Here is a 20180-nt window from a genome sequence, read left to right on the forward strand (position 1 = left end):
TCTTTATTCTATTTTATTTTAATTGTTACCATATTATTCATTGTATTGTTCTTTCGATTTTATTTTTATTTTATTATTGCTAATACACCGGATCTGAGTGCCTCATTTTGTTCCCTTCATGTAGAACACGTTTTGTAATGACAATAAAACATCCTTATCCTCATCTAAATCACACTGTCTAACTACTAACCTGTTTAAATAATATAATTGGATTTCAAAGGTTAATAGTCACTCAATTACCCCCTCAGCCCAACAGTACCAGAAACACCCAACATGCACGGAAATTTTCTCCTAAGTTGTTTTCCCTGTCTGGAACAATACCACAGCAGTCACATGGACTAATGTTTCAAAACATTTCGGAAACCTTGGATTGAAACTTGAGGTCTTTAGGAGGGATCAGTCCTGGGTGGTAAAGTTGCCATCACAAAGGTTTTTGATTAAGGGATTCATGATGCCAGGTAGCCATCTTTCACAAGCTGGTGGGCTGTGCCACTGATGCGTTTGCTTTGGTTTTATATGTCTGTCCTGGTTTGTGTTCTTGCCACTTCAGGTTCCCTGGTTTTGGTCTACATTCCTCGGTCCTCTGCTGTGGAGTCTACCTTCTGCTTCACCTCATTCTGGAGTCGCCCATCCAGTCAGCGGCCCATGTCCCCCTGGTTCCCTGTTTCCAGAGGTTGGTCTGCTAGTCTCCGGGGCCAGGGGGCAGAAATCTGCCATGTTGGATGGGTGGCCCAGGTTGGGGTGCTCCATCATAGACTGATACATGAAGGATTATAAATGGTTTTTAACCAGTATGTACCAAGTGTGCGTCGTGATGAAAAGAATGTCATGGGAACATTTAGGACTGACTGCAGTATTAGTTCAAAGCATTATTGTGTTTTTCTTAATTTTTATTGATTTATTTTTGAATTATTAATTTTTTAAAGTAACTTGATTCAGTTATAACGGGTTTGTCCATTTGCTTTAGCAGAAGTTCGTGTAAGTATGATGTTCACCTTCCCTTTTCATAGTCTAGTCTTTGCCAAGTTTTATGCTTATTTCCCCTGGTTAAGTTAATCTGACTTGTGTGTTTAGGAGGGTCATACATGCTTTTTGTTTGTAATGGAAGCACAGGGTCTGTACTTGCAGCTTATTTGCCATGCTAATGGAAGCATTTTACCTTCCTCTCTAATCTCTTTTTTTCTTGGCTCTCACTGCAGTCTCCTCTATGCCAGGGTTTCTCAACCCAGTCCTTGGACCCCACTGCAAAGATCCACAGTTTTGCTCTGTCCAAGCTCTCAGCACAGCAGTAAAAGGTGACTGTTTGGTTCATGCATGCAGGGATCTGGGACAGAGCAAAAACGTGGAGCTGTCTGGTGGGCTGAGGAATGAGTTTATAAATGCTGCTGTATGAAGTATTAAACCATTTGACCGGTTGGATAAATGTTAAAATGTTTTCTCAAAATATAAAAAGAGATAATCTTCTGTTTTGCGTCTCATTACAAGCAAACTTGTTTTTTGTTTTTATGTCACTCTAGTATTTGATATCTAATTTTCAGTCTTCTGGCAATATAATCTGGTGAATGGGGAAAGACTTCCAGCAGGGGCTCCGGTTTCCTCCCACAGTCCAAAAGTGTGCAGGGTAGGTTAATTGGCAAATCTGAGTTGTGAGTGTTTGCGCCCTGCAGAGTGTTGACTCCTGCCCAGGGTTGGTTCCTGCCTACGCCTGTTGTTCCAAGGACAGGCTCCGGTCCCCCCCGCGACCTCAGTTTGGCTTGCTGTCTCCCCGCTTGGTTTTCTTTGGTTTACGTCTTCACTAGCCCCCTTGTTGCTTTGACTTGTGTGTATGTTATGTATGTGTGATTGTATTGCTGCATAGGGAGTGACTGCTATTTTTAGTGGTGCAACGGATCACAAAACTAACGGTTCGGATCATATCACGGATTTTGAGTCACGGATCGGATCAATTTTCGGATCAGCAAAAAGGGGAGGAGTCAAATGTAATTTGCTTCTCATTTATTACAAGAACAGTATGGCAAGGAACTTTTGGTTTTATCAAAAATAACTAAAATAAATTACAAAAATAAAACCAAGAAATAACTGAAAAAGCTGAATAAATACAATTTTTAAATAAAATTCTCAATACTTGAATACTTCAATGCAACAATTGAAAAACAACCTGAGAACTGAAAACAGGCCAAACCTTATAATGACAAATTTTTTTTCAAAAAGATGAGGATGTCTACATTCTCTGGGGAGAGAGTAGACCTCTTAGCTGTCACTATGTCACCTGCTGTGGAGAATACCCTCTCACTAGGAACTGAAGTGCCAGGCACAGCAAGGTAGTGTCTTGCCATTTTTGCAATGTGAGGGTATTTACACTCATTGTGTTTCCACCACGCCAGCGGATTACCACCATCCACTGGCAAACTGCTTGCTGCCCTGTATGATGCTACCTCCTCTTTGATTGTGTTGTAAAAAGTTTTCTCTGTGTCTGACTCTTTCACAAATGTATCCCCAAAAAGCTCTTCTATGGCAGACTTCTTTTGTGGAGGAGATGCATTTGGCCCTGTGTCTTCTTCAGAGGGTGTTGGCTCTGTGGCTTGACCCTGCAGAAAAAATTACTGAGTTATTTAACTATATTTCTTGTTATATATTTCATAGGCAATCAATAACATATGCTGGTAATTTTCAAAATTAAGATCAAATATTCACATAAATAATAGTTAAAATATTTTATAACGTAATTATATTAATATTAAATAATATGAATAACTGTATTATTTTTTACCTCTTCAGTAGCCACAATCTCAGTTGTGAGATCAGTGTATGTCTTCTCGCGTAGGGCTGGTTCTATGTGAGTCAGGGACTTGAACCTTGGATCAAGTGCAGTAGATCTGTGAAGATAATCTTGTATTTCAGGGGGGTTGGTGTATCTGGAAATCAGGTCCCCTCTTATGGCAGCCTTAACATCTCTGGTAATGCTGGTGTCTTCCTCATTTGCACACATGGATTGTATAATTCTGGTTTTCAGAGGTAGGATCATGGACACAGATGGTGCATTTTCAGTACTCAATAGGGTTGTGACTGTTTTGAGAGGTTTGAGGAGCTGAAGGACCTCCTCTGCTACTTTCACATCATCATCAGACAAGGTGACAATGTCTCTGATATTTTTTTTCAGTGTCTTTTCTGTCAGTGCAGAGTATACTGCTGCCTGCTGCTCAAGATAGCGCTCCAACATGTCATATGTGGAATTCCATCTTGTAGTGACGTCGTGTATGAGCTTGTGGGCTGGTAGCTGTAGCATTTCTTGCTTTGTTTTAAGGACATGAGCTGCTGTTGTACTTCTGTGGAAAAAATAAACCACCTTCCTAATCCTCCCAAGAAGGCGATCCATCTGGTTAACTGAGATTCCTCTTTGGCATGCTAAATTTATCACATGTGCAAAGCAAGATATCTGTGGCCCTAGTCCAGCTTCTGTCACTTACTTAGTTTCTGGCATTATCTGTGGTGACTGGGATATTGCTACATGCATTGTGTCTCTTTAACTTCCACTCAGCTACTGCTTCTATCAGGATTTGCGCTAGATTTGTGCTTGTGTGAGTCTCATAGAGGGGGCGTGTCTGTAGCACCGGACTTTGCATCTCCCATCCCGCTGTTATATAATGGGCAGTCACAGTCACGTAGCTTTCGGTAGCCCTTGATGTCCACCCGTCTGTGGTGATCGAAATAGAGGATGCATCTGATAAGTCTGCGACGATTTTGCTTTTTTCCTGTTCGTAAAGTTCAGGCATGACCTTCATGCTGAAATGTGTGCGCGAGGGTATTTCGTACCGTGGCTCAAGCACTTTTAGGAGGTTTTTAAAACCCTTGTTTTCAACAACAGAGTATGGCCTCATGTCTGCCGCGATAAACATCCCGATAGATTTGGTAATAGCTTTAGCCCGCTCTGATTCTGGTGCAAAGTGCTGCTTAAATGCAGCGGTGAGCAGCTGTTGCTGTGGTTGCTTCGGTTTGCATCCTGTCTGCACACCGGGGTGATGTCGCTTCAGATGCGTGGCCATACTCGATGTATTGCCACTTTCATACGGCTTTCTCGTGCCACAGTGTCTACACACTGTAACTGTTTTGTCCACCACCCTTCTTCCGTCATCATTATATTTTACAGGAAAGCCAAAATGCTCCCATACAAAAGATTTGAATGACGCGGGAGGCTTTTCGAGTTCCTCTGTTCCGCCGCTAGCCATCGTTGTTGACTGAGTCACATGTTCCGCTGACGTAAACACGACTTCTGTGTAATTAATTATTTATTATTTAAGCAATATCAGCAGAAAACACAGTTTTATCTGCGGTAATTTTTTTTTTTTTTATCTAAAAGTTTAAAAAACGAGTTAATCCGCGGATCACGTGCGTTCCGAACCGTGGGTCGTAATCCGTACGGATCACGGATCAACCGCGATCCGTTGCACCCCTAGTAGTTTCTTAGCCTGAATTAAAATAAAATATTCTCGTCATATAGGAACCAAGTCTCTGGCTGGAAATTTCTACAAAAGGTCCATCTCCTTTTGCCGTATCAACACTTAAATGAGAAAAGCAGACAGGGACAGTATAGGTGACAGCAGTGACTGTCCTTCCATGCCATCCATATGTACAAGGGGTATGACCAGAGTACACATGTACAAAAAATTATATATCAAAAGCAAGTACCTTTGTTGAAACGTGAAGGTAATCGTTTACAGCATAACAATTCCATCCTAAAAAAAAGAATTTGTCTGTGTATTGCCTAGGAACTGCTACAATGTTAAAATGGTAAATCCCAACCAAACAGAGCAAAAACTGACACGTTATTTAAGAACTGAAAGAAGGAGAAAATTGAAAACTTTCTTCGAGGGATCAATAACATATATGTTTTGTTTCCCACGGTCCTGTTACTAATTCAAATCTTAAATCCTGTACTTTGATATTTTGGGCTGAATGTAATGACAGCAAACGTAACAGCTGCCTCAATGCAGGTGAAGGCAGCCCAGAGGGTCCAAGAGGTCAGTGGTCAATTACTGCATAGGGATCAAATCTGCAATCAGAAAATTACTGCATACATGCCTTTATATTACGGTCAAGTGGAGAGTCAGAGCAGTTTCCATAGAAACAACGTAAACAAACTTTACCGTTTGAAGCGCAACAAACTCTGAGTGAAAATGGCGCAGAGGTGAGTAGCTTGTTAGCTCTCCAAAATGTCTTTGAATTCTTCAACTGATGTTGTGCTGCTTTGATTATTTAGCCTTTTATACTATAATGACATAGTAAATGTCTATAATACAATAAAAAACATTACATATTTTTTTAATATTACATATTTTTTAACGTCATTTAAAGTGCAGTGGTTTTTATTGCTACTGTGGTTGCTAATATTTAAATAATGACAGACTATTTGGTTAGTAAATTCATCTCAAACATGCTAGTTTAGTAGGGCTTCCCAACCTTTCGATGTCCGCGGATCGGTTTCCGTCGTAGAAAAGTGTCACGGATGGGTAAGACGGCGGTATAATTTGGGGGTTCCCACGCCGAGCGGCGGGAGATTGACGGTGTATACGGACATGCGGGGCTAATGGCGTATTTCCGTACATCAATACGGGCAGCTTTCTTTCCAAAACGGCGCGATCCCCTAATAAACGGGACGGCTGGCTCCTCTACCCCCGGTTGTCTGCCGCCCGGTGCAATACTCCGCGCGGACGGTACCGGAACACCGACCGGAAGTTGGGACCCCCTACTGTACAGGGTGGTAGGTAAATTGTTAAAAAAAAATTGGGGCATTACTTTCGGAGTAGGCTAGATGCTTCTAAGTTTATCATTACATCTATTTACATTGTTACACAGGATTAACACTTTCAAATATTCTTAGCTTGGTTAGTGTTAACTCAGTTCTTGGTAGTATTCATCTGGGTATTCATTTGATGTGGAGCACAGTTGTTTCGTATTTGATTCTAGTTATAATTTGGTGACATTACTGTTTAATATGCTATTGCACTTACAGTATCGTGCATTTTACAGTAGATTTTTTTTGCAATCTTGCTCGCTGTTTCTTTTATTCTTTCTTTTTTATATATGTGAACCCTGTAATTATTTATTATAATAATTATAACAATTGTATTTTCTGTATGGTTGAAGAATTTCCAGCTCTTTATTTATTTTATTATCTCTCTTAAGTGCTGGTTAATCTCTCATTTATTCCCCAGAGAGCGAATTGAGAGAGCTGATCGATGGACCAACACCCAACACTGGGAAGCCTGGAACCTGTGGGATGAAGTGATCAACTGGGGAGAAGGTGTGGAGGAGTTCTCACCAGTGACACTCCCCACTGTCCAGGCTGGGGGGGTTAAGGGGGGATTGGGGGGGTCTACTGATTTGGGTAAGGGAGGGGAGAGTGTAGGAAAGGATGGACTGCTAGCCAGCACTAGTATTTCATCTCAAAGTCTTCAGAGTTATTACGGCCTTTCATCTGAAGACTGGGAAATTTATAAAACTTGCTACCTTAACAAAAAAAAGAAAGTCAGGAAGGACCGGACAAGCCGGGGGGAGGGTGAGGTAAGGGGGCAGAGTAGTGAGGAATATGTGGAGGTACCAGAGTGGGGAACATTTGAGGGGAAGGCCTCCAGGGTTGTGATGGAGGGGACAGAGGCTGGTATTAGTATGATGGATATGCTAAATGGAGGTGAGGAGAATGTATGTGAGGTGGGAGTGAATGTGGAGGAGGTTAAGGGAGGAGGAGGGAAAAGTACAGGGAATGCTGTGGAATATGTGGTGTCACAAGTAGGCAGAACTTGGCTAGAACCCATCCAGGAGGAAGACCTTGAGGAAGATGAAGAAACAGATGAGGAGCTTCAGGAAGCAGAAGACACTGATGCTGCCACAGTGGACAGTTGGCAGTGCATGGCGGCATATGTAGCCAGAATATGGCTGCAGACTTTACAGGAAGATGGACCTGAGGAAAATGAAGAAGCTGATGTGGTATTCCAGCAGGCAGAAGATGCTGATGCTACCACACTGGTCAGGTTTCAGTGTATGGTGGCATCTGAAGACAGATCACAGCTACTGACTATACCAGAAGAAGGACCTGAGGAAGAGGACGAGACTGAAGTGATGAAGACAGATAAAACAAAAGAAGATGCTGATGCTGCCGAGAAGATCTACAGTGAAGAAGTATCATTCCATGTGAATGCCGAAGATCTTTCTGAAGATGCTACTGAGAAGAGCCACAAGAAGAAGAAGAAGATGAAGTGGTGCTTCTTCTGCTGTCCCCTGCCCTTCAGAAGAAGTAGCAAGAGGCAGTAATTATAAGGTTGTGAATTCAGGTTTACAAATGACTTAAAGCAGTAATATAACTGCATTATTGACACCTTCACAATGCACTGTAATGCATCCATAAATATATTATAGACATGGGTATAAATATTGAAGAAAAAAAAGCATAACACATTATAGCCATGTTTATTATGGATTAATGGCCGATATAATGTATTATGAAGATATTTATTGTGTATATATAGATCAGAGCATTCATAATGCATTATCAAGATAGCTATAATGTGTTATGCCTTTGTATAAGTATTTACAGCCGTGTTTTTAATACTTTTATAAATGATTTATAAGGCATTAATTGGGTATTTATTTATTTATTAGTTATATGACTGCTTTAAGTAAAGTTAAGTAAAGTGTTTATTTTCTTTTTCTTAGAATACCCGTGTTAGAACCCTGCATTGGGACTGGGATCCCGCGGGACCCAACGGAAAGTGATACTGTTTAAGTGTTAATGTAGCTATAAGATACGATAGGATAAGATATGCTGAGTTAAAATATAAGATAGGCTAAGACGAAATATATTAATATAAGCTAAGTTGAAATATAATAAGATAAGATAGGTTAAGTTATATGATAAGATAGGCTAAGTTAAAATATAATAAGATAGGTTAAGTTAAGATATGACAAGATAGGTTAAGATAAAATATGATAGGCTAAGTTAACATATGATAAGGTAGGCTATGTTAAGATAAGAGATTTGCAATAAAACATATTTACTTTTCAAACTGTGTCTTTGTCATCTTTTCAGTGTTGTGTCTGTCTTTGTTTGATAATTTTGAATCGTTAATTTATATCTGAGACTCTCCTAAATGTCAATAAGCAGAGACGGAGGAATGGGAGGAAGGTACGGTTAAGTATAAATGATAAAGTATCAAAATCACAGTGCTACCTTATTTTGACGCAGAGAAAGTAATTTCAGTGTTACTACCACATATGAGTTAATGGCTGCAAATGTTGGTGTTACAAGTGCTGGTAAATAACGCGGCGTAAGTTTAACTCCGGTGTGTTTCTGAAAAACGCACCGCCTTCTGCCTGCTGTCATTCGGCGAACGTGTAGGAGGCTATTCTGGTAACAGGTAAAGTTGTCATTTAACGTAATGCTAACGTGCATTACCTGTTAGTAAGTGTTTTACTATATCACACACCTTACGTCCTTTATAGTTGTAGTCCGGTGCACTCTGTATCCATGCTAACTAGCTAGCTAATGTTAACATGATGCAGTACAGTCTTCCAGCTTGGGGATTCCCACCCCTGTCCGCGGCCAGTATTCCGCAGGGGGGTTTGCGGAGGTGTTGGTTGCAAATGCAAAAGATCCCTTCATGTTCATGTGTTGTGTTCTAATGTGTAAATAAAAGATAACTATCAAATTCAATGTTTATGTCCTATTATACTAGATAAGACTGTAAAATAGTTTGTCCTGCATATGGATGCCATGCAGTCAGAGTATGATCAAGACAGGGTGTGAGTGTGGAAAAAAGACAAATGTAACAGTATTTGAGGGAAGAGTGTGAAGGAGGGAAATGTAGGGAGAAGGAGGTTCCTCGGAGCTCCGAGATGTGTTTGGCTGTAATAAATCTGGAATATAGCGATATGACATAGTTTTTGATAAAACCAGCATTTATTTTTTAGGTTTGTCGAGCTCCGTCAAAACAATTAGAACGAGTCCATTATGTAACTGGAACCCCTCTCACATGTAAACACAGTGACACGCTACAGCGTTGGTTTGTTGTCTGAGGCTATGATACTGATTACAAACACATTCTCAAATTTCACTGCACCAATCATAGCATATGCAGGCAGAAAAATCATAGCAAAAAACATTCAGCATTAGACTCTAAAACCGTCTGCAATGTCTGTGTTTATCCAGTGGACCATAAATTAAAATAAGCTTTCCTATTTCAGTTTCTTTCAGATGTTATAAAGTAGTAAATAAAGAATCATATTAATTAAACCATGTATTACTGACTATCAGACAACTTCAACAAGTTACCAAATGGATGCAAAATCAAAGATATTCATTTGCGCCTGGCACTAACCATGTACTCCTTCACAGTACTAAGCCATAGAAAGGTCCCCAATGAAACCCCTGCATTCCTGCATCGCAGATACTCTAATCTCAGCATTTATAAGATTATATTTGTACTACCTGCCAATTTTTATATTAGATGAGACTAAAAATTGAGAAATATCTATATGCAGAAGTAGTTTTTCCTGATAAGAAGGATAATATCAAGACTAATACAGTACAGTCATAACCAGTGTCAGGGATTCTATGCATTGCTACACAGAGACAAGTCCAGATATTGAGCCCAAGGCTAAAATTGTGGTTTACTTACAAGTGCACTTTGCTGGGCAGTGGGGGTGTTTGTCCTTCTCTGCTCACATTTTCCCCTCTTATCCTGTCTTCTCCTCCGCAGCCCTTCCTCCTTCTCTCTGTTGCTCCTATATTCCCTCCCCTCCAGTCATCTATGTTCTCCTTCCTCTGCGGTCTCTCCTCTTCTCCCATTCTTCAGTTATACTGTCTTCTCCGCTCTCCCTGTATCCCTCCTGTCTTCTGGTCCTGTCGTCTCTTCTCCAGTCATCCCCTGCTTCTCAGTCATCTCTGCATCTTTTCTCTCATTTGTTTGCTTATTCTTTGATTGTTTGTGTTATTCGTTAACCCACCACCCCATGCTGGATGAGTCTTGATGTTTTTTGAAGTTTTTTTAAAGTTAGGCTTCTTCCTTTGTTTTTGCGCCATATCTTCTGCCCTCTTCTGGTTGCGGCAGTACATGACACGGGTGGAAAAATAGGGTTTATTACAACACACACATCAAAACCAAAAGGATCAGGATGGATCCAAAATAAACAGCAAATGACCAGGAATGAACTAAATGATGGAATAAACACAACTGGAGAACTATATACATACATACAGCTATAATGAACCATGAAACAACAGAAGCAGAACAGGCACTTAAATACACAGCTAACAAGACACAATGCAGGACAGTGAGAATCATAACCAATAACAAGGACTGAGGGCAACCCAGGAACAGGTGTTACAGTTAAACAGCACTGGTGACCTTTCAGCCACATGGTCAGCTCTGCATCGCCCTCTGCTGTTTGCATTAGAAGCTGCTTGAAATTCCCACTCTCCTTACCAACACCTCGAAAAGCCAGGCCTTGCCGTGCCAAGTACTTAACTTCAGAAGATTTTTCCTCACTTGCTGCTGCTCTTTCCAGCTCATCTGAAGGTTGAATATTAACAGGATTGATCTTCTGAATCCATGTCATCAGTGCTAATCTGTGGCACTGCCTGTCTTTATGTGCACTGAATTTCCCCAGTGCCTTTTCCAGTTTCACATGCCAGTCTTCACAAGAGCTGAATGTGTCTTTCATGCCAGTTTAGACATTTGTGTTACAAATTATACAGTAGAAACAAAGAACCCCCCTTAAGATGAGGGGGGGCTGTAAGGGAGCCCAGTGTGATCTTTAAACCATTTCTCCTGAAAGCAGGGTCTCCTGTTTGATAGACGTGACATTTACATTTGGCTGATTTGGTGAAGGTCCAAGCTCCTCCCCCCTCCTCCCTAATACACCTTCATCTTCACCTGCCTGTCTGCTCTCTCTCTCTCTCTCTCTCTCTCTCTGCCATTGACTCACACTCAGTCTCCCTGCTTAAATGCTGTATCTGAAATACACACCTCAGGCCAAACTAAGAAACATATTAAACTAACATCAGGATCAGGCTGCTGTGACGTCATTATTCACTCTTAACCATCAATATTTGCTCCTTTTCTCACTCCCCTCCATGTCACCTGCATTTTCTGCCGTCAGCAGCCTCTTGCTGTCTCTCCCTCTTCATCTTTGCTCTCAGCACAGCAGAATTTGCATGAAAGCAGTTATCAGTAAACAAGTGGTGTTTCTTGCCATGATGCTCAGGAATGGATCTCTCAGGATTTGTTATCTGAATGGGAATGATTAATATATGAATAACCCTTGACTCACATACTGTATACGTCTATCATCTGACTGGCACTAATTATCTCACTGTCTCTACTTTCCTGCTTTTCTGTGGTTGCCCAAAAACTCACGATTGTCACATTTCCTCTTCATGATGACAAGCTACTCACTGTGAATAAAAGCTGACTGTAATAAAACTACCTGCATTTAAATCATACATTAATGACACAAAATACCTTAAAGTATTACTTACTTACTTATTTTGCACAGTAGAAACAAAGAACCCCCTTTTGGGGGGGGGGGGGGCAAAGTGAAAGTGATGTGGAAAATCGCCTCTTACCACTGAAAGACATGGGGATGGGTGGTGCTAATAATGGTACTGCAGCCAGCCAGTAGGGGGCGCTTGACATTTAGGGTTTTCACCTATTAGAGATGTTATGGTCTCCTTGTTTTTTGCAGTCAATGCTTAGAGAGAGATGCAATACCGCTTTTGTCAAAATGACAGGTCGGGTCAAAGGTCACGTTCAAAAGTTCAGTGGGCGGAGCTTATGTTGTAGTGGGTTGAGCTTGGTTGTGTAACTGACGCAATAGCATGTGGATTTAATTATTTATTTAAATATTTTTTTTTGTCTTCTTCCCCGGGGGTTGGTTGTGTAACTGATGCAATGGTATTTGGATTTAATTATTTATTTATTATTTTAAATGATTGTGGCTTAGGGGGCATGGGTTGGTTGTGTTAGTGATGCAATGGTATTTGGATTTAATTATTTATTATTTTAAATGCTTATTTTAAATGTTTATTATTTTAAAATGATATTGAGGAGAGTGCTTATGAGTGTGTATTATTTTAAAAATGATATTGATGAGAGTGCTTATGAGCGTGTGTTATTTGAATAAGTTATTATTATTATTATTTTGTGGGGCGCGGGCGGGAGTGAGCGTGGCTGGGTTACCTGATGGAGCGCGAGCGTACGGTGTGCGGTAGCGTGGTAAGGTCCCCGGGCTTCGGAGAATCAGCAAAGGACTTATTCACATACTGGTGCGGTAGCGCGGAAAGGTCCGCACGGCTTTGGATAATCCTCGGAGAGAGCGATGCGGGAGAGCTGAGAGGCGTGCTGCTGCGCGAGTCTGAGAGAAACTGTGAGAGACTGTGGGATAAAATGGTAAAGTTGGAGCAAAGAATGAGAGGAGGAGGTGCAGGGTCTATCGTCCAATAAAAACGCTCGGCGCTAGTTTTGACCGTGTGTTTTTTCCTCACGCAAGCGTTTGTATCACATCGGCGTATGGCGCCAATTTGTAAAGGTCATAAGTCGAGACATACATCGAGTCTGTCAATTTGTCCGCCAGTAAATTCTGCAGGGCCGTGCCACCTGGCCATCGAGGCGCCCCCCTACCCGGCCACGCGGGCCATACATCGAGTCTGACACTTTTGCCCTCCAGTAAATTCTGTTTAAAGTTTTGTTTTCACATACGTCCCAAATTACAGATAATTTTCTTACACAGGCACGAGTAGCATCATCAAGGCCGTACCACCTGGTCATACATCAAGTCTGACAATTTGACCGCCAGTAAATTCTGTTTATAGTTTTGTTTGTCATACATGACCGTGCAGATATGGGGTGACAGAGACAATTAAATTGTATTACGTCGAGCGGGGGGCCTTTTCCTCCTCCTAGAGGCACAACGCCTTACCAAAGTTTGTACCAGCCAAAGAACCACAAGTTTCATCGAGACCTTACCCGGTAAGTATATTATTTCTTTTATTCCTGTTATAAAAATGCTATTCAATTAAAAAATAACATTCTAATAATAGGTATTCTCTTTTTTTTTTTTTTTTTTTCTATGTACGAGAGAGAGAGAGACTACGCCGACCGGTCAAGAGAAAATCTGCGAGAGAATCAACAGGTATGGACGGAGCAACACCCCCAGCGGCTATACCCGAAGCCTTATTAAATGAAATAGCCATTATCAACAATGCTAATAATGAAAATGATGCGGATTACTCTGCTCAACACGACTCGCCACCAGCGGCGTCTGCTGAAACACTGGCCCAGGACCCCTGTTTTCTCCCATCCTTAGAGACATTAACAAGCATGTTAAATGAAAGGGGTTCTGAAGCAGAAGCGGGGCTACCCCCCACCGACGAGGTCGCATGGTCCCCCGCGGATTCTGAATTGTGGGAGGCCTTGTCAGACGTGGAATTTCTTCTCGATGCTGAGGAGATTGAAAATGAATTTGGGCTGGGACAATTTGAAAATGTTCAACAGGAAGGTGGCGGTGCCGTCGGTGACGTGGATCCCCAGCCTGACGGGGTCCTTCATCGCCGCAGATTCAATAACGTACAGATTAGGCGGATTCTAAATATCCCGCGACCTAGAAACGAAGGCAATTTCCGCGAGTACTATGAAAATGTAATCGAGGGGTTTCAAAATATTGTGAATGAGGCGATTCCTTACGCCGTATGGGGAGCCTATATACAGGTCACCCTGCGCGCTGACTTTTTAAACGACGAGCTGTCGCAAATTGTACGGTATGGGGTGGGGGAGCTGACAGACTTGCAGCAGCTGCTGGATCGCCTGGTACAGTCTAATCAAGAGATTTTAAACGATTCCAACCTAGAAGTAATCGTAGACGTAATAAATATCCCACGCGGCGGTGCGAACAAACGTAAACTACAGACCATGTTAGCTTCAGAAATAATTTCTAAAAAAGCCAGACACATGTTTATCATTAATAACAACACCAACGCGTGTTTCGCCATAAACTTGGCGCACCTGCTGGACGAAAACTTCACTGACGCCGAGGCTGAAAAGCTCGGCCTGGAGTTACAGGAGAAAGCGGGATTCACCCCCGATCACGCAGTCGCTTTGAATGACATTATCAATTTCGAGAAAATCATTGATTGCAAAGCAGTGGTGTATTATCAACAACCTTATTCAAACAATCTCCAAATTTACCAGACACCCACGCCTAGCGACGGTAGACGGGCGGTGTATTTCTTTTTACACAATCAGCATTTTTACGGCATTAAAAGCGTAAAGGGCTTCTTAGGCGTGGGGTACGTTTGCCCGAGCTGTTTCAAAGGGTACGATTCCCCTCACTCTCATCAATGCGAAAAATGTTGTAGCGTCTGTCAGACTAATGCCAGATTTAGCTCCGCAGTTACCCACACGCCTATCAATGCCCGCTCTGCGTCGGAATGCCCGCACGCCCCCTCCTGTCTGTTCTCGATCGCGCACGTCCTGCACAGTGTAAACAGTGTTGGGGGGGGGGGAGCATGGCGTACCACAATCCACAGAGATTTATTACATATTACACCAGTCAGGCGGGACATGGGCTCCCCGGTTTTGCGGGGAGCCCCGTGATGTACGGGCGTGGGTTGGGGTCCATGCTCAGTAGGGCTTTTAGATTCGTTTTACCCTTTCTTAAGCGTGGGGTCGATATAGCGAAACCTCATTTGAAATCGGCGGTCAAAGGAATAGGATCGGATCTAGTCAGCTCTGTAGTCAGCGGCCGTTTTACAAACACAGGTGACCCCAAGCAGGAAGGGTCGGGTCTGCTGTTCCTCTCTCGGAGGGGGAGTAGAAAGAGAGCCCAAGCACCTCTAGCCCTGCTGCAAGGTCATAAAAAAAAAAAGAAAAAAAAATCTGGCAGAGGCGTCAGGATTCCCAAGTCTCCATCCGCCAAGAGAAACAGGAAACCCCCCGGGGACATATTTTAAGAGAGAGAAAACACAGCGTAAACAAGAATGGCTCTAGCTCACCGGCTCTCGGCTGAATGTACCAAATCTGAATTGGACCTGTTTGCGGCCCCTATGACGCAATTATCCATAGATCAGACCAATTATGTAGAAATCAACCCATTAAATTCCATTACCGATCAGGATGTTTTGGATTTCCTAATACCGGGGTCGGGCAATTTCTATCTGGACCTCAACTCTACACTGCTATATCTAAGGCTCAAGATCGTTAGGGCCGATGGAGCCCCCCTGGTTGACGCCGACCCCTGCGGTATTATACAGTACCCGCTAAACGGCATATTCTCCCAGCTGGATGTGAGTCTGAACGACGTCCTGATCAGTTCTTCGTCGGCCACGCACCCCTATAGGTCAGTCATAGAGACCCTGCTCAATTTTTCTACGGATACGCTAGAGAGTCAGTTTTCGGCAGGGCTCTGGTACAAAGACGTCGGGGGCGACTTGGATAGCGTGGACGTCTCAGCGCAGGGCCCCAACGTGGGGTTACAGAAGCGAGCCGCCTTCTGTAGAAACTCTCAGGAGTTTTCTCTGATGGGTCCTATACACGCCGATATTTTTTTCAGCGAACGAATGCTGTTAAACAACGTGGATATACGCTTAAAGTTTGTAAAGGCTAAAAGCGACTTTAGTCTCATGTGTAGAAATGACACCGATTACGAGCTGAAAATACTGAGGGCCAGCCTGTTTGTGAAAAAAGTGGAGGTCTCCCCGGCGGTGTCACTGGGTCACTCGGCCGCTCTCATGAAAGCAAACGCCCTGTACCCTATAAGCAGGGTAGTTGTTAAAAATTATACGCTGCCCGCACAATCGCGGGTTTGCCCGCAGGACAACCTCTTCCTGGGCAACTTACTGCGCTACATCGTTTTGGGGATCGTGGACCACGCCGCGTTCGTGGGCACGCGAAACAGAAACCCGTTCAGGTTTCAGCATTGTGACCTGGAATTTCTGAGCCTCTCAGTCAACGGGTGACACATACCCAGCAAACCGTTCCAGCCCGATTTTAGAGCGAGGCAGTCGGTCAGAGAGTTTTACAACCTTTTCCTGGCTACAAACAGGCATTTAAAGGATTCGCCCTTATGCATCAACCGCGAGGATTTTGAAAACGGATACTCGCTATTTGCTCTCAATCTCTCCCGAGACGACGAGCTGGACGGCGGTGCCCTGTCACCCGCCATCAGCGGCACGTGCCGTCTGGATTTAAGGTTCAGAGCCCCACTACCTCGAACCATGAGTCTCATCGTCTACGCCTGCTTCGACAGCGTGATTGAAATAAACGCCAAGAGACAGGTTCTGGTGGACTTTTAATCATCATCATCATGAACACTCACCAGCTGGAATGCGTTTTACGGCCCCTGCTGGGGGATGCTTTTGGAGGCGTGTGGCCTAGCGATTTATTACCCACCCGCATAGAGACCAGGCCCGCTTTTCTGGTCGCAAACACGCATGACCAGAATAGAGAGGGTGAACACTGGATCGGGATAATTTTGGAGCCCCAAGAGGGTAAAGCCTCCTTCTTTGATTCTTACGGTTATCCCCCCGATTCCCCTTACTACCCAAAGAGTTTTATGAGCTTCTTGGGGAGGCACGCTACCGAAATAAGGTATAATACGCGTCAAGTTCAACATGACTTTTCTTCCACGTGCGGGGCCCACGTCGCCTTTTTCCTCTACCGGCGCTTCAAGGGACTTTCATTTCAAGAGACTATGATGTTGTACTCTGACGACTTGAGGAAAAACGACGCTCTAGTATCCGAGTTTATCAAGAAATATCACAAGTGTATTAGCCGTGTTAATGCCGATAAACTTTCAAAGCCGCAAAATGTATGTTCGTTAAAACTATTTAAAGATTGTTATGCTTGTTAGATTCATGTTGGGGAAAAAATAAAAACGTGACACCCTTTATTCAATAAATGTTACATTTTATTAACCGACGCGTTACAGGCGTTTTAATTCTTTTTCACACACGTATATAAAACACTTAATCGTTGTAATCTATCCACGGAGCATAAGGAGTACCCTTTAAAGGCCATAAACGATATTCTGGGGAGGAATCGCGCGGTGTGTGAGGGGTTCCCTCAAGCGGTGGTGGTGAGTCGTCAACAATACGTTTTCTACGTCTCCCGAGGTTCTGTTTCACAGGAGGGGAGGAGGGAGGCGGGGGATCCCTTCCGCCGTAATCTTTAAGATGACTTAGGGCTTTCCTGGCTTGGATGTTACCCACGCTCGTGAGGGGGATGTTTAATTCTGATATCACGTTTAAAAAGGGTTCCCAGCCTTTAGGATATCCGCCGGCGTGGGATTTAGGCTGCGATAAAGTTTTCATCAAATCTAAAATATGGGAACCTTTAATGGGTCTATCTCTGATGATGAGTTCACCCGACTGGGTCCAACGTACCGCCCCGTCGGAATCGAGCAGTTTATGCAAGATGTACCCCACGTTCTTTCTAGCCCTAGGCGCCTACAGATTTGTCCCCAGTCGCGCCGCCGCCGTCAGGCTGTCTCCCCTCCTCCTCCTCGTCCGTTTTTTCTTTCCGCTCTGTAAGGACAATTTCTCGCCCCTGATTTTCCTCTTTTCGGGCTAGATTCAGATACCTCTGTAGCAATTGGTTGTATCTCTTCACTTTTTCATCCAGATGCATAGCCGGCTGATTTATTAAACCCTGCATCTGGTGTTCGAGTTCACCCAGGGCCGATTCCCCGATGGTATGCGGGGTCGCCCTCTGGGTCAGCGTACGCAGTTGCTGGGGGCTGAGCATAAACATTTTCTTGACTTGGCTCATGTTGCTGGAAAAGGCTAGTTAGCCGTCTTACCGGCAAACAGGCTTGTAACGAATGGCAGAGCCACTGATAAGAGCGGTAATAAGAATCCTCCTTTTTGAAGAATTGCCACGCGTTTCCTAGCGACGCTGTTTTTCTTACATGCGAAAAGTTTAATCAATCTTTTCTGTTTCTTGAGTTTGGTAAATTGAGCTACGGTTAAAGGTATGCGACCTCTTATGAGATTGAGACAGATTTCGGAGAGAGCCAAAATTATGTCGTTAGATGGGTCAGCCGTAAGAATCTTTTTACGTTTCACCCCCCTCGTCCTCTGTAAAACTTTAAGGGTCGGCAGGTGTTTCCTGAGATGTTCGGACATAGCTTAGTAGTGATAAATCAATGGCTCGCCGGTAGAAAGACGATGGGTAACGACCCCGGTAATAATCCGGTCCTGAGTCGGAACTCTTCTGGGCACGTGGCTCTCAAATCGACCAATAAATAGCCGTGCGCGGGCCCTGTGGCCTCATGGTAGGCATCTAGAAAAAACTTTTTCTGCCAAGGAAACATTTGCTGAGCTAAAACTTTGATTTGCATTCTGTCTCGCACATTCTTAAACAGACAATAATAAGTCGTATTTAGGGCTATAGTCCTGCTGTACTTGCCCTGGTGAAATACGTTCTGCACCAGGTAGATGACCGAGATTTGACGGTGATGTCTGAACCTCGTGAAAGCTTCTGCCACGAGTTTGTTTTCGGACGCGCTGTCCATCAAATCATCGATGATTATCAAGGAGCCTGAGGGGAAGCGCTCCTCATCCTCCCAGCTTTTGGGAAGCCCTTGTATAAATTCAATTTCGCTGATCCGATCGCGTAGTTCATCATAAAGCGGCTGATGGGAAGCGAAACACCACACAATTTTTTTAACGGGGCCCCCTATGAAACAGTGACTCTGATTTAAAAGCATTTCTTTAGTGAAATAGGTTTTCCCCGAAGAACTTGCCCCTGCGATTATAGCCGTAAACGGGAGTTCTAAACGGTGATCAAAGTCGACCTCTCTCACGCCGCTACCCATCATTTTGCAAAAAAAAAAAAAACACACTGACGAAACGGTAAATACTGCCCTAATCTTTTAAATCTTTCCGAGGACACACACACACACACACACACACACACACACACACACACACGTGCAAACCACTGCTGGAGGGGTGTCAGCTTTCACAGACACAGAGTGCATGGGTAAGTTTTTAATAAAAACTCTTGTGATAAATGTACAAATCATAAATACAAAAACATTTCAGTACACAAGTTTGAAAATAAAAAACATCTTACTAGGAACATTTTAAAAACATCTTAAAACATCTTTGATTTTAAAAAACATCTTTGGAAAAAACTTTTCATTTTTAAAAACATCTTACTATGAACATTTTAAAAACATCATACTATGATCATTTTAAAAACATCTTTGATTTTTAGAAAACATCTTTGTAAAAAACTTTTCATTTTTAAAAACATCTTACTAGGAACATTTCTCAGTTTAAAACATTTGTACATCTTACTTTGATTTTAAAAAACATCTTTGAAAAAAACTTTTCATTTTAAAACAAATGAACATCTTTGATTTTTAGAAAAAACTTTAAAAGCCCTTTTGCGATGCTGCTAGTTTTACATTTCAGTAACCAAAAGGCAGAGTTTCCCCGCTAGCCAGCAATCTGCGTTTGTCGTAGACGACCCTGACCTTTTTATCTAGAGGCCTATTAAACAGGCGAAAGCTTTTCATGTCGCGTTCGATTTTGTTGTACTGCGTCATTATAGCGGGGTTATTCCTACAACCTCCGATGTAGTTTTCAATCAATCCGATCATACTGTCAAAGTTTACCTTTTGACAGGTTTCGTAATTTAGAGTTATACCCTTACATTTCATTTGTGTTTTCCCGTTGTTGAGTCGGTAACAGTAACTTTTTGGTCCCAGCGCACCCCACGAAGCAATGTATTCATCGGGGGCTAATTCGGACGTCAGCTCGCCCAGGTAATTGCCTAAGGTCGGGTCATATTCACCAGGCCTGCTTATGTACACGATGCTGTCGGTGTCGTGATACAGCACCCTCCGCCCCAATCTTTCCAGTTCTTTGTAAAGCGTCAACCGACCCCACGCGGTAGTTTGACACGCTATGAATATGTTAGTCTTTCCCGGCGGCACTTTGTAGGAAGACTTGAAACGCCAGCGGATGAGGGTGACCTCGTCGTTGACAAACGCGAAGCTGGAAATCTCGTACAGGTCCGAGCAGAAAAAATTAAAAAATTCCCCCGGGTCAGACACTATACATGTCTGGAGCATGTTGCTCCTCTGCGCCAGTTTACCCCACAGAGAGTTAAGCAGAAGTTTGG

General features: G+C 43.0%; 3 protein-coding genes and 1 pseudogene across 9 annotated transcripts in view; 3 read left to right on the forward strand and 1 right to left on the reverse strand.

Moving 5' to 3' along the window:
- The window catches only part of LOC125722480 (cytohesin-2-like), a 256228-nt pseudogene that overhangs the window by 224914 nt on the left and 11134 nt on the right, over window positions 1-20180 (forward strand).
- Window positions 1-20180, reverse strand: part of LOC125722512 (uncharacterized) — a 249238-nt gene that overhangs the window by 208867 nt on the left and 20191 nt on the right. The gene's annotated exons all lie outside the window — the stretch shown is intronic.
- The window catches only part of LOC125722513 (uncharacterized), an 81690-nt gene continuing 68076 nt past the window's right edge, over window positions 6567-20180 (forward strand). Inside the window, exon 1 of the mRNA XM_048998704.1 lies at window positions 6567-6594. The gene's annotated coding sequence lies outside the window, so the exon portion shown is untranslated. The remainder of the gene's footprint in view (window positions 6595-20180) is intronic.
- LOC125722514 (uncharacterized) overlaps window positions 6584-20180 on the forward strand; it is a 152499-nt gene continuing 138902 nt past the window's right edge. For 2 of the 5 annotated variants that reach the window (XR_007386424.1, XR_007386426.1), the window contains exon 1: window positions 6584-7967. Coding sequence is in view for 2 of the 5 variants with exons in the window: in XM_048998706.1 (XP_048854663.1) it covers window positions 6640-7308 (669 nt within the window). In the remaining 3 variants the exon portion in view is untranslated. Of the gene's footprint in view, window positions 7993-20180 lie in introns of all 5 variants that reach the window. The other 3 variants (XR_007386425.1, XM_048998706.1, XM_048998705.1) reach the window with 3 other exon arrangements.

The sequence above is a fragment of the Brienomyrus brachyistius genome, unplaced genomic scaffold (assembly GCF_023856365.1).
Source record: "Brienomyrus brachyistius isolate T26 unplaced genomic scaffold, BBRACH_0.4 scaffold39, whole genome shotgun sequence".
Taxonomy (NCBI): domain Eukaryota; kingdom Metazoa; phylum Chordata; class Actinopteri; order Osteoglossiformes; family Mormyridae; genus Brienomyrus; species Brienomyrus brachyistius.